Source organism: Camarhynchus parvulus, chromosome 2 (assembly GCF_901933205.1).
Source record: "Camarhynchus parvulus chromosome 2, STF_HiC, whole genome shotgun sequence".
Taxonomy (NCBI): Eukaryota; Metazoa; Chordata; class Aves; order Passeriformes; family Thraupidae; genus Camarhynchus; species Camarhynchus parvulus.
Genome location: NC_044572.1, coordinates 32,271,462 through 32,286,130, shown reverse-complemented (window position 1 = coordinate 32,286,130; position 14,669 = coordinate 32,271,462). Strand labels below are relative to the sequence as shown.

At 40.7% G+C, this 14,669-nt stretch overlaps 1 protein-coding gene across 1 annotated transcript in view; it reads left to right on the top strand.

Moving 5' to 3' along the window:
* IGF2BP3 (insulin like growth factor 2 mRNA binding protein 3) overlaps window positions 1–14,669 on the top strand; it is a 112,969-nt gene that overhangs the window by 70,817 nt on the left and 27,483 nt on the right. The window contains exons 7-10 of the mRNA XM_030969005.1: window positions 7,439–7,723; window positions 9,885–10,019; window positions 10,593–10,715; window positions 13,109–13,244. Coding sequence (XP_030824865.1) covers window positions 7,439–7,723; window positions 9,885–10,019; window positions 10,593–10,715; window positions 13,109–13,244 — 679 coding nt within the window. The remainder of the gene's footprint in view (window positions 1–7,438; window positions 7,724–9,884; window positions 10,020–10,592; window positions 10,716–13,108; window positions 13,245–14,669) is intronic.

Here is a 14,669-nt window from a genome sequence, read left to right as displayed (position 1 = left end):
TCTCTTTCTAGTCATAGCAGGTCAAACAAAACCAAACTCATGGAATAGCCTACCACAATCTATTTTAACTTTGAAATTTCTGCCACCTTGTGGCAAACTAAAATCCGCAGTTAAGATGCAGGGTGTGCTTATGGTATGCATTAATTTGAAATTACAAATGAAATAATATTTGTACATATAATTAAGCAATTATCATCTGTGCGTAACTTGAATGCAACACATGTATTTAATCTTTCAAAGCATTAGGTTACTTGTAAATGTATTATAAACAAATGTGATGGGAAACTTGTGTCAGTGGTATCTCCTGTGTATGCTGGAGCCAAAGGAAATGATGTTTTCCTTGAATTCACTGTTTAACTTTTCCCAAAACCTGAATTGTTCTAACAAGTCCTTCAGGTTCTTCTGTTGCTTTTGATTCTGCTGCATAGCAATTAAGAAAGGCTGTATTTCTAGTTCTGAAAAAACTCATGGTGCAGTGTTACAGATTAATACTACACGTGCCAATTTCTCCTTTGAAAATATAAGGAAGTACTAAAAATATCATAGAAAGAAGTATAATATATTTTTTGAGCTGTGGTCTGTGATGTGGGTTTTCGGACTTGTGCACTCTCTTCTGAAGACAAAAACAACATTTTCTTCCCCAACATTAAGTGCTAAATTTTAGGGTCAATCCCAAGGAAATGCTGGGAAATGCAAATACTGTGAAGAAGTGTCTAAGATGATATTTTTTTCTTTTTCATAAGAAACCATGTGACACTAACTGAGAACCTCTTGAGTTTGAAGCAGGCAAATTAGCATGCAGCATGGGTGTTGTAGGGGAGCTGAAGCAATACAGGTTGAATGATGGCAGTTTGGTTCCTTGGAACAGGTAGGGAACAGGTGGAGGAGCATTGATTTGCATTTGTGAATGGTTTCACATGACACGGGTTTTCTAAGCAGATGAGTCCATATTATGTACAAAAAATGTTATCTCAGATTGTCTGAGTTTGGGAGGTGACCTTGCAACTGTTTAGAAACCCCTAGGAGAAGTGTCTAGATCAAGGTAATTTTAGGGAAAAAAAATGTGAGGGATTGGAATGAAGGCTCACTACAGGACCTGCATGTGAGGAGGTTTTCCACAGTGACTGTTTCAGTGAAATGATTTTCCCAGACCTGACCTAGCTCTGCTGCTTGGAACTGGCTGTGGGGGATGGCAGTGGAGCGGGAGCAGCGTGCAAGTGCTGATAGCTGATAAAGGCAGTGCTGGTCATCCTAGGAAGGACATGCAGTAACAAGAACTGATTTTATCAAAAGCTGTTTAGGGCTGCAAAGAGTCAGCAGCAGGTAACAAGCTTTGTATTTTGGAATTCAGCTCTTTAGGAAAAATGGTGCTTTGCCATGGCTTTTGGATCAAACACCATGACATGAAGTTTTCAATGCTGCCACATACATTGGGTCCCTGGATCTAACTGCACCTCAGCTGTACTCTTTGCAATGCTCACACTAACCTCACAGTAGTGTTGGCTGACAGAACATGCAAAGTTGGATACTTCCCTGCAGGATATCTGCATGACATTGCCATGACTCTTGGAGTGAGTACTGGCAGTGTGAGGTGAGGGTGCTGTAACACAATCTGGAGATACTTTTGATAAGCAGTTCTAAGCAAGTGTGGTATGCATTGCTTGCAGGACAGTACTTTTGAATAACACTTGTGGCTTCACCCAGCTGGGAAACTAAGCTGCCTTCTGTCCTGCAAATCTAAGTGGTTGTAGAAGAGGTTTTTACCTCTAGGCTGGTACTACAGTTGTGGCATGTTCAGTTCAGGTCTGCATCCAAAATTAACTTGGATAATGAAAACACTGAAGATTGCTGCAGTCTTTTTGAAAAAAAGTCTTAGAGCACACAGCACCCAAAATCTGAGATGTGCATAGTTCCTGACTTCTAGCTGGGACAGAGGTCTATGTCTTTGACCTGTTGTGGTGGTGCCGCCTCTTTCCTAGCTGGAGAGGCACAGCCTGTCTTGTCAGAAAAAGCAGGATGCTGCTTCTGTGACCCCAGAGCAAGGGAGCAAGCATGGCAGATCTGGTACTTTTTGGCAGCCCAGGAGCATTGTGGAGAGATGTGCAGAGCAATGTGTGGGCCTTGGAAAGCCACCCTTTGCTCTCTAGCACTGTGAGTAGCAAAGAGAAGGCTGGCACTACCAGGTCTGACACCACATCCCTCCTCCCCTCTCCCTCTCCCCTCCTCCAAGCACTTGGGAGGAGGAGAGATTTGTTCCAGTCCTCAAACTGCCCCTGCTGCTCTCCTTCCCAGAAACTGGAGAGGGCTTTTTTGTGCACTGCTGAGGCATAGGCAATGACTGAATGTTGTTGTGGGTTGTGGAATATTTGGAAGAGAGGAGAGGGTGAGGGACAGAGCCTGGACCCCGTGGTTCACCCTGCGCAACCCAAGCAGCTGCATGCAGGTGCTGAGGCAGCCTGGGACGTGCTTGCCAAAAGACAATCCCCCTTGTCCCAATATCAGTCCCTGATTGCAACCAGCAGGACATGCTGGCTGTGTCCTTATGACATGCTGCCACCTAAATTATGGCTGCTGTCTTCAAAAGTTATACCACCTTCCCTTTCCCTCCCCCAAAGATTCCAGTGTGTAGGGGTCTAGTACATACTACAGGATTTAGCTCTACCCAGATTTTCAAAGTCCACTTGTGATCACCTCTTAATCAGAATAATTGCAAAAAAAAATTTATTACCCTTTCAATGAAGCACACATCTGTGTGTGTATGCACAACATGTATCCTTGAATAAATGAGGGTTCACATAACTAATACTTTTACATGCCATTGTGGGTCAGGGCTAATGTTGCCATAGGAATGATAATACTGAAAATTCAGTGGTGTATTATAAGCTTAGGTTTCATTTTGGCTTTGTTTTCAGAAGTACTGGTGAGACATATATTTTTATTTAATGTAAAAAAAATTATGCTAAAGAAAATTTATCCTATATGTCTTCTCATATGCAATTGTATCTGTTCAGGAATGAAAAAAGAAAAATGGTGTATGTAAAACTCTCATGTGGGAGTGAAATATTATGTTCTTCTATTGCTTAGTGTCATTGTGCTATCAGTGGAAGAATGATTTCCAGCACAAGACTTGATGCTTTTACTGTAATAATTTATCTAAGGTGTTTAACTTCCACTAGCATCAAAAGGGAGAAGGCTGGGCAAGCATCCTCTTGTAGGGAGCTCATGAGAGGACTGTGGTGAGATGTCATTTTGATGGGAAAAACTCGGGTGACTAATTTACAGAATACTTGTTTAAAGGTTTCATTTTCGTGTAAGAACTCTTGGTTCTGGGCAGGTGTCACATGAACATGAGCCAGGCTAATATCCATCTTATCAGTGCATGGACAGTAGTTGCTGCAGTCTCTTAATGAATTCATTTTATTAAAAAATTCAGAGCTATGCTAAGAGATTTCTGTGCACCAGCTCTCGCTGGTATGCGAAATGGAAATATTTTCTGTTTCTACTAAATATAAATTTTAAACGATGGCTTCAGGGAGGAGGGCACCCTTAATGGGGCAGGTAGCTGATTTTTTCTCCATCTTTGTCCTCATTGGGTGACTCTTTAGGCTTTCAGCCTCTGTGTAAAAGCTGTTTTGTGGGTTGTTTCAGCAGTGCTCCCTGAGAGGGGTAGCCTGCATGGCCTTTATTAACTTGTGCTTGTGGAAGGAGAGCCCCCAGCACTTGGGAAGGCAGAGGTCTTTGTGGGAGGACAGAGGTGGTGTTGCTGTGTTGTGGAGCTCTCCAGGTGGTCAGTCAGTGAGAGGAGCATGTGCTTTACAGAAGGAGCTTGATGTAACCTATGTTTGGTGGAGCACAGCAGTGACAATAGCTTTGCCTGGAACAGACACCCCTAGTGCTGTGAAGAGCTGGTCACTTGCTTTTAGCTGAGACTTCCCTTGAGTGCAAGGCTGGCTCTCCTGATAGCAAGTGCTGTCCTAGATGCTGTTCTACAGCAATTTTTCATCCATCTAGAAGACAGTTCTTAACCACTTGTCTCTTCCTGGATTTTCTTCTGTATCTGTCTCTCCAGCCCCCAAAGCAGTGCCTAAATGCCTCTAAAACTCAGCTTGTTATGGTGCTGAAGGGCTACTGAATCATCACATTGCCTAATTCTAACCCTATGTTTAGTGCCACAGAATTGATAAAAATTAGTCCAGAACAGCTGAAGAAAAGTGTATGACAGTACTTTAAATGCCTAGTGAAAATTGTCAAATATTGGAATGTGAAGGCCAGAATCAACAGCCAAAGGGACCTTTCAAAAGCTGGGTTTTTTCTCTGTAAGAAATGCACTAGAACAGTGTATGTGCGACATCCACTGCAAATCAGTTATCTTGGCATTCCACTGTGTGTACCCAAATCAGTGTAGAATATGGAACCACGTACCCAGGAAATATCAGTTCCACAAAAGGCTTGAGAGATCAGTATTTAATTACTGATCCTTCTTCTGATTTCCCACCATTGGAGCAAGTCAAATTATAAAACAAGTCAGGCTGTAAAATATGGAGAACTCAGTGACTCACAGGGTGAATTAGTGTGTTGTTTTTCCATGTCATCATATGGCTTTGGTGGCCAGAGATTGTTCACTGCTGTCATAATTAATTTTCCACAATGGCAAATGAACTTTTCTCAGTTTGCTTTGAATTTAAGGTACTTATAAACATATAGAACCATTTAGCAATTTATAAATTGTTATTAAGAAGAAAAATTCCAACCTTCTTTCTAGGAAAAGTATGGTGCACATATATGTATGTGTGTGTATATATATATATATATACTTGTTGCTGTTAAGTGTTTTTTGTGAAAGCATGATAGGTATGAAGCCTGGTCGCAAACAATAAGCCTAGGCTTTCCTTTCCCAACCACTTCTAAAGAAGAGTGAAAAGTCTGTTGCACTGATTTACTGTCAGGTTTTGTGTTAATGCTGGGATTCTGGTCAAAGATGTTTTAAAGCCAGAGGAGGCTGACGCATTTTGGGAAAGAAACAATGCCTGAACTTGTCAAATAAATGTGTGGAGGGAAATGAGCTGGGATGGACGTTAATCTGGAGCCTATCAGCACATTTGCAAAATTGTTGGTGTTCATCTCTCCAACATCTTGATGCTTGATTCCAAAAGAAACAGGCCTTGTGCAACTGGATGGTCTGGCAGTGCTGTTTCCCATCCTGGTAAAAATTCAGGTTTCTGGTTGATTTCAGTGAAACTCGATCTAGAAACAGAGGCCATGCAACCAATAAGAAATTAGTGTGTTCAGGGTGTATGGAAAGGAAAGCTCTCAGACCCCTTTTCCAAGTAGGATGTCCAGAAAGAGAGAGAGACTTCAGTGAAATACCTTTCAGACATTGGAAATCTATGCAGAAATTAAAAATTGAAACAAATCCATAGAAACACAAGTCTCACTAGTCTGCTCACTCCTCTTCCTGTTTTGTAAACATGTTTTATTGTGTAATAAAATGCTCTTCAAAGTCCATGGAGTAAAAGATTAAAAATGTCAGCTCTGAAATAACCTCACCAAATTTTAATCCAGCTCGTTTGCCACTTGCTCTAAAGGATTCCTCTATTATGGGAGTAATTACACTCCTGGCAATTCCCAAAGGACCTGTGTCTCATTTGGTTAAAGGAAGTATTTAATGAACAGTGATCGGTTATTCAATATTTTGCTTTCTTTGTTCATTGGCATTGCCTTGGGCCTTATTTATTATCAGCCCTTATTAAACATTGTTCCAAAGACACAAATTACTTGTTTTCTCATAAGCTCTTTACTGTCAGACTGGAGTATTTTGAGGATGCTGGCTCAACCCCTGGGAGACGAGGGACCTGTTATCCTTGGTATCCAAATACCATTTCTTAACTGGGCTTCAACAGCTGCTTGTGACCCAGACTGTGAAATGGGACACCCAGGAGGCAAATAGTATTTTTCACTTGCTGGCCTTGAAAATGTAGGCAATTGGCTATCATCATCTTTTATCTCTGTAGTAGAGGCAGGCATAAAAGTGTTGCTGAGGCTAACGTGTGGTAAACTAGCAGTAGTGTCCTGCAAATGTGCATGAATGGAGGGGCTGGGTTAAGTCTCTGAATTCAGAGGCCTTCCTCCAGAGCATACAGTTGTTGGAGCTTTATAATGAAAATATTGTTGAGTTCTTTAATAAAAGATGGAGACTCTCTCCCTCCCACTATGGCCTTTAATTTAAATTTTGGTTTTAAAGAAAATCTGTCAGTAATCTTTGGTCCAATATTAAGTCTGGCATTTATAAAATACCCCATATCAGTGCATGTTTCAGTGATCAGTGTATTACTGATAATCTGAATAGTAATGCTTATTGCAGCAAAACTTGAAATGCCTTTTTGGGCATTTGTTTATTTTATTCCACTGGTTTACCAACGTGTTGCATGTAGCTTAGTTATTCCTCCTGTTTGCTAGATATTTAGTCTTATTGACTCTACTTTGTTTGTGAGTGGAAGGTGTTCTACTTTCTGGAAATCTGTCATTTTTGAGTTGAGTTGTTTTCCTCCTGTGGAGAGGAGACCCAAGAGCACCTGCAGACTTGTCCTTGGTTAGGAAGAGGGACTGAGCAGAGGGAATGCTGAGTGACCAGGAGGTTTTCAGCATGATGGACCCCAGCAAGAGAGGGTTGTGTACATTTGGGCAGCATCCCTCTGCGATGCTTTACTATAAGAACAAGAGAAACTGAAACAGCATTTTAAATTATTTCTAGCAACTTGGCTTTTATGGAGAGTTTAACATAGACATGGGGCTTTAATTTCCTTGTTAACTTTTAAACTTACCTACAACGTGACTAATTAATAAGTTGCAAGGTGCTGTAGCAGTCTGAGGGGCACTTCAGATGCCATTGACTGACTTCGAGTGCTTCCTTTCCTGCTGAGGTGAAGGTGCTCTCTTCTTTCATAAAAATGTGTTTTTTAATTCCTGTCACAGCTATATCAGTTATTGCAAAAGCTCCAGCCAAATAGCTGTGCTGGCAAAAACCCTAATGAAGGTGCTGTGATAGCAGCTAAAAAGTTTTCCCTCTGGTGCAGCTTTAATTCTATTTGGGAAATTGATTTAAATTAAATCAGGCAAAAGAATGCTTTTGAGTGTATAAGCTCTGTCTCCTGTGAGGTTTTGCTGATAGGGTTGGACCAGCAAAACCTTTAAAGTGCATAGAAGCCCAGGACAAGCAAGAGCTAACTTGTAGTTCTTAATACGGTGGCTTTGTGTAATCAAAATCTTGGCTGAAGTGTTTCAAATGTAACTTTTCATCTTGGAATGTATTTTTCGTTTCACCACACAAGTTAGAGAGAAAAGAAGTCTACATCTGAATAACTTGTCATTTCATAAGGCCCTGCGTGTGCTCGTGGGGCTTTTTTTAATCTCCTCTCTCCTCCCCTTTCCAAATCAACAGAGCAATAGAAAAACTGAACGGGTTTCAGCTTGAAAACTATTCCTTGAAAGTTGCATACATCCCTGATGAGATGGCAGCCCAGCAACCTCCACAACAACATCCCCAGGGAAGACGTGGATTTGGCCAGAGGGGTCCTCCCAGGCAAGGGTCACCTGGCGCAACCACTCGGCAGAAACCGCAGTCGGACGTTCCGCTACGGATGCTGGTTCCCACACAGTTTGTAGGAGCCATTATTGGGAAAGAAGGAGCAACAATCAGAAACATTACCAAGCAGACACAGTCCAAGTAAGTTATTTTACAAAACTGATTTATAGCTTTAATGTTGAGTCATCATTGCTTGTGTAAAGAGGAGTTTGTAAAACTTCGTTACTAACCTGTAAAACTTCATTACTAACCTGCATGGTCAGAGAGCAAATGAAGATACTAGAGAACAGGAAATATTTTGCAACATTTATTTAAGGAGTGGATTCTGTCCTTGATAAATGTTCAGATGTTATCTGACTTTTTTATCCCTCTTTAAAAGAGAAGTGCTAGCAGGATGGTACTCTGTTGGAGAGTTTTGCTTACAGATGTACTAATATAGTTCTGGCACAAAAAGTGAAACTGAAAGAGCTGTAATATGTTGTTCTGGGGACATATGATCAGTGTGGTGATGTACCCAAGTGTCAAATGCTTATTCTAGTTTTAGTTAAGTTAGGGCATTTTTAGGATTTGTAAATGTTACCCATTCAAGATGTGGGGGGAAAAGCCCTAAACAAAGAACTTTTTTATCTCCCTTCACTTCTTCCCCCTCTGTTTCTGGAAAATACATTTGTTGCTATCAAGTTGCAGACCACACCAAAACACAGATTAAGGAAATGCACGGGAGGCAAAAAGCAAGCTGCTAAGTGACCTAAGAAGCTTAGAGCACTGGGGTCTAGAGACACTGGAAGAAGAGATTGTTTCCAGTGTGTGCTAAATCCTACCCACAAGGAAGAGCTCAGCACAGATGCAGAGGGGAGGTGGAGTTCTTATTCCAAGAATTTTTCCAGGATACCCCTGAAATCAGAGAATTAAAATGCTGATTTCAGCAGCCCACTGTAGGAGCCCCTAGTTCTGTAGTTGCAGCAGGCAGGACCTGGGAATGAGCTGTGTGTGAGGGGAATGAGGGTGGGCAGGAGCCTCAGTTTTGAGAGTAGTTAATGAGGATAAGGGACTCCTCTTTAGTTACACCCAACCCCCTACAAACAGGCTTAACCCTTTCCCCAAACCCAGGATTATCGTGATGCTCACTCCAAACTCTCATTAGCACAACGTAGCCCAGGAGACTATTTAGTGTGTTTAACAACACAGGTTTAAGAGATTTGTGGTGTCCTGACAAGACTTGGTTGTAATTTTTCTATGGGTAACCAATTTTTCAGGTGATATATAGAACATCTAATTCTTGGACTATAAAAATCCTGGAAGATTGGCATAAGGAAAGTTTTATGTCTAGAAGAAGGGTGGGTAGAGCAGAAATAATTGCAGGTTGCTAACTTTACAGATACGTGACTTTGAGAATGATGTTTTCACTGGTTTGGGGATTAAAAAAAGGAAATTTCGTCTACTTTCATTTCCATCAAGGATTGCCAAGATGGGTTTCTTGGAAAATGCTGCATTGTGAAACAAAATGAGTTTTCAACACTTGAAAGAATTGCAAAAATAAAGGGGCTTCTTGAAAAGCAGCATGGTTGTTTCAGTTAGAAAACAGCTGTTACATGTGGAAGAGGGGCAAAACCAAAAAGCAGAGGTGGAAAGAATATGTGAGCTGCAGTTATTGGCAGGGAAAAGTGATATCCCAGGCATTGTCTTTATGCAGGTCATAACTAATTTTTGTTAAATTCTTAGAGCTACATAAACCTGCTGTAGAACAAGGCTAGTAGTTTTAGGGTGGTAGAGGGTAGAGTAAAGGTAATATCAGGAAAAAATCAGGCTGGAAAAGTATAAGAAACTACTCTTGTGGATGGATGCAAAGTACTACCATGCTACTTGCTAGCAGAGTAGTGCTGGGAAATTCTGCTGCTGAGGTATTTAAAATAAGATGGGACACAGCCTGACTGTCCTGCAGCGGCACAGTCACTCTAAGCAGACCGGTGGGCACTGGAAAGCTTGATGAGATGTTGTCTTCAGGGGTTTACCACATTGTCTATCAACTCCCCTGAACATCTCAATGGGAGTTTACCAAGAACAGGAGATCCCAGTGTCCACAAAGGTGGGGTTTTAGCTGGTAAAATCAGGATAGGAGAGGCTCTTCATAACACACAAATTTGTATTTAGGAAATGCTTAAGTAGTTGTAAGCTTTTCAAAATTAAACTACTAATATATAGTCACTGTTAGCTCAAAATAAATTAGTTTTACAACAGTTGGAAATACATAAGGCTTACCATAGAGTATGTGGTTACAGGTAGTGTTTTTCTTTCTTTCAAGAATTGATATTCATCGTAAAGAGAATGCAGGTGCTGCTGAGAAACCAATTACCATCCACTCAACTCCTGAAGGCTGCTCAACAGCTTGTAAAATTATTATGGAGATCATGCAAAAGGAAGCTCAAGATACTAAATTGTGAGTAAAAAGCATTTCATCGTGGAAGCATTAAAAGTTTTGAATTCTCCCTAGCTCCATTTAAAGACATAGTCTTTAAAGCTGTTACCAAGTGAATATTTGCTGTTATCCATATCTAAGTAGGTAAAGGTACTGACATATTTCACCTTTCAGGACAGTGTACTTGCTTAATTAGCCCCAGCATGCTTTTGTGATTTCAGTTGTTGTCTGGCTGTGATTTTGAGGTGAGCTGGAGCAAATATGGAACTTTCTTGAGCAACTGACAGCTTTTAGTCTGAGCAGGCATAACAAGTTGTGAGCCCTCACTAAAAGCTTTAAGATCTATTTCTTTCCTCCCAAGAGCTCTGGTTACTTCAGTCTGAGCTTTATTTAGTTGAAGGCACACTGCAATTGCAATTAAGCTATAGGTGATATTGCTGAAAAGCCCATTGCACCTGGACTTACTCTGCACCCAGTGAAAACATGTGAATGGGAGTTGTGGATATTTCTATGAAAATTAAATTAATCCATAACATGCATAAAAGCTTGTACTTTGGTCTCCAAAAGTCTCACTAGATATAACTTCCATTACAGTACAGAAGAAATTCCCTTGAAGATACTGGCACACAACAACTTTGTTGGCCGACTTATTGGCAAAGAAGGAAGAAACCTGAAGAAAATTGAGCAGGACACAGATACTAAAATCACAATATCACCGTAAGTTTTTGGTGGCCTAATCTTTTGATGACATGTCAAATGGCAGCAGTGCTGCTGTGGGATGTTCAGGTACAGAGTTCTTAGAAAAATATTCTGTGTGCTGAAGGCTGAGATAACAGCCCTTCAGAGGCCTTTCCATCATATGGATTAAACTATTACTTAAGCTCAGTTAAATTTTATGTAAACACTGAGTCTTCATTGTAAACTCAGTCAAGAGCAAGCCTAAAAATAACATAGGCTATGTGGAGCCTGTGTTGGACTGTATTTTAAGTGTCAGTTGTTTTTAACATATTATACCATATGTAATGATGAGTGTTTGAAACTATAAGTCCGGATCAGTTCTGAGCTATGTGTGAAAATGAGTGAAATTAGTGATGTTTTAGTTTCCAGTATATATTAATTTTTTGGACTAGAAGGAAAGATATAGAGTAAATGAATACTGAAAAGGGTATCTTTAGTAGCAGTTCTGTCCCCCTTGACCACTAACAGCCAAATTACAATACATCGGCTAGTCTGCTGCAAAGTAATAGCTTTTTGGTCTGAGTTTGTGAGGGTATCTGAGATCTGTTCAAATTTAGCTGAGATTAAACAGGAGTTTGCACCTTTACTGGAAATCTGTAAATCACTGATTAGATTAACATCTCTGTAGAAGCTTGGCAGTCAATAGTAGTTTTACCCTGGAGTAATATCTTCAGAGAACCTCCTGTTCTGAATAATGAATGCTCTGGCATGAACTTCCAAGCATTTGAAGGCATCCTGGATTTGGCTTTAGCCAGGAAGGGTGAGAATTAGGCTTACAGGCTGTAGGAAAGGGAAAATGTTTGGAAGACACATGAAGATGTATGAAGAGGTGTGAATACATGCAGGAGACAAAAAAAGTAGTGCAGGAAATAAATGAGGACAAGGAAGCTGTGAGTAAATGTGGCTCTTCAAAAAGTGGAAACCAAATTTGGATGAAAGCACCTGAGGCTTTCCTTAAAGGTGTGTGAGTGTTTATGGAATTAGTCTGAGGAAAATAAACAAGTAGAGAAAAAGCACCAAATAAGTATGCTTCAAGAATAGATTTTATAAGGCCAGCATGCTCTCTTGAAAGTGCTCGCATAAATATTTTGTCTGCAAACAGTACACAGACTATTAATGCTAAAAGGAGATAAAATGTGTACAGAATACATGAAAAAACAGTCTTCATTCCATGAAATCCACTTGTCTTTATTGATGATGACACAAACAACACATTGTCTGCAAATAGCTACGGAGTAGTTTTTAATTTAGTGAGTTAAAGGCCTCTTTGCATTAAAATCTTGGCCTCAAGATTATATTTGCCATGCTATGCCTAAAATAATCCCCTGAAGTCATCTGGTGTAATCAATACGAAAATGAGAGCATATATGGCCATTGATTTTGTTATTTCTAATTAGTCTTTCTCAGGATCTCTTCATTCAGGCGTTTTGGTAAGCTTGTCCATAAATTCAAAGTAAGGCAGCTGGTTTGGGAAAGCGTTTCCTCTCTTCTCTGGGATGTTTCCCAAGACTTTCCTTCCTGAGGCAGTACTTCAGTGCTCATGCACTGGAGAGTCAAGGACTGCTGAGTGGATGTGTTCTGTGTCTGCCACTGCTTGGCTGAGCTGTGCAGGTGCTGCTGCTGTGCAGGAAGGCAAGGCCTCGTGTGCTGCTTCCTCTCTCCTTCCTGCCCTGGGCTTCCTCACTCCTGCCTCCTGCTCTGCACCTTGTCTGCACCCCTCTACCTTTTCTCAGTACGTGGCTATGCCATGGCTTCTCAGTGTGTTTAATCCATGTTACCACAGTAGGTTTGCATTTGTTGCCAAATAGAGCACTGGTTTAATGCTGTCACCCTTTCATTTTCCCTGAGGAGTTACTAGTGCTGAGCAGCAAATGCTGACTTGCACACAGCTTTTCTTTTCCCCACTTTGAGAGTTTGGAGGCTCTCCTGCTGTTTTACTGAGGCTGGGTTTTTCTCCAGGCTCCTTAAGGAATACACTGCTGTTCTCAAGGAAAGAATGATTTTATGGTGTGTTTCTGGGGTGTCTAAAACGAGTGTGTGAAGCCCTGTCCCAGCTGGTAGTGCTGGTGTGGGGTGGGACATGGCTGCACTGCCCTGCCGTGTGCCCATGCACAGTGTGCTGGCTCTGTTTTGTGCAGCACCCAAGTACGTCCCAGCCACCCCTGCCAAACCTCGCTGTGAGGGTTTTGTTGGGTTTCCCATGAGGAAAGAGTTTCACCAGATTATCTGAGGACTGTGTTTGAGCCCTGTTGTGAATTGATACTACAGTCTTTGGAGGGCAAGCTCGACATGCTTGGATGTTGTCGCACTCAAATGATAAATCTGGATTATTTCTTTGTCTGCTAATTAACTGTGCTTCTGTGTCATTGCAGATTGCAGGACTTGACACTCTATAATCCGGAAAGGACCATTACAGTTAAAGGCAGTATTGAAACTTGTGCCAAGGCTGAGGAAGAAATCATGAAGAAAATCAGGGAGTCCTATGAAAATGATATTGCTGCTATGAATGTGAGTTTCCTTAGGGTGTGGGCTCTTTCTGGGACTGAAACCACAGAAGGATTTGGGGTGTGAGGGACCCCTGGAAGTTGCCTGGCCCAGCAGTGGGTTTGCTTAATGTAGGCCACACTTCAAATTTAAACCAAGTTGTGTAGGGACTTGAGTCCTCCTTAACATTTCCATGGATAGAAAACCCATAGTGTCTCTGGGCAGCCTGTGCCCTGTCTCACTGCTCTCATGATGATTTTTTTTTCCTAATATCACATCAGAATATTTTGTTGCAGCCTCTCTGTTGCCTCATTTATTTGTGGGAGTGTGGGCAAGTATTTTTGTTATTTATTTATTTATGTGTGCTATTTTAATGGAAGCTTTTTCTGGTTTATTTTTGAGTGGGGGAACTGAGAACTTTATTTAGATTGAGGAAATGAATAAGCATTTAACTTTTTTCTTGTTGCAGGAACCTGAAGCAGGGTGTGTTTGTGCTGTTGTGGCTTATGTGCTCTGGCTTGCATGTTTTTTAAAGTAGTGATTCAGTCTCATCACATAAATAGCATAATAATGTGTGGAAGAAAGATCTCTGCTGTTTTTAATTATTTCATTTAAGAAGGTCTTATTAAGGCTTTTTTCTTGATATAGATGATAAAGGCATTTAGCAATTTGAAGATGATTGGTGATCATATAATGAAAACAACATACCTCATTAGTTTGCCAAAGTATTACTAATGCATATTGAGAAATGATTGAGATTTTTGATAGTTAAGAAAAGCATTGTATGTGCATGTGTATCAAAATCTTATGGTCTAGAGTTGGAATGGAAATGTTTTTTCAGTTTACAGTAGTCCTGACTTTCTAGAAATATCTGTTATTCATGCTTGTCCTACCAAGTGAATATTCTCCCCATTTTCCCCCCTGCCACCCCCACACAAAGCAAATTGCAATACATGAGGTACTCATGAGGAACAAAGTATTCAATAGCGGCGCACTTTTGTTTCATATAACAAGCAGGAACATGGGGTGAGTTAGAGACTGTATTGCTATTTGACAAAGGTATGGAAAGTCAAAAAACTACCTCTGTTACAGTATAGATTTTGAATTTAGTTTTAGTGATTATTCAGGTAGTTTCTGAGGTGGTGAAGTTTTGAGGTTTTTTGGTGTCTGGTGATTGACTTATCTTAATGGCCTGAGATAGCATCTGTCTCTCTAGTTGAAATATTTCTAAAGCATATTCATATTTTTGAGTAATAATCTGGAAAAGGGAAAGGGGTGCTGACAAGTTTTGTATCAGACAACAAATGCCTCCTACCATGTGATAATGTCACTTTTCTCAGGTGTGGTCAAGCAAGGGACTTGCAACTTTATAGTTGATCCTTTCCCAGCAATTGCTGGAGGTATCTCACTTCATCTTTTGCAGGGGAGGGAGGATGGGGTGATAATGTC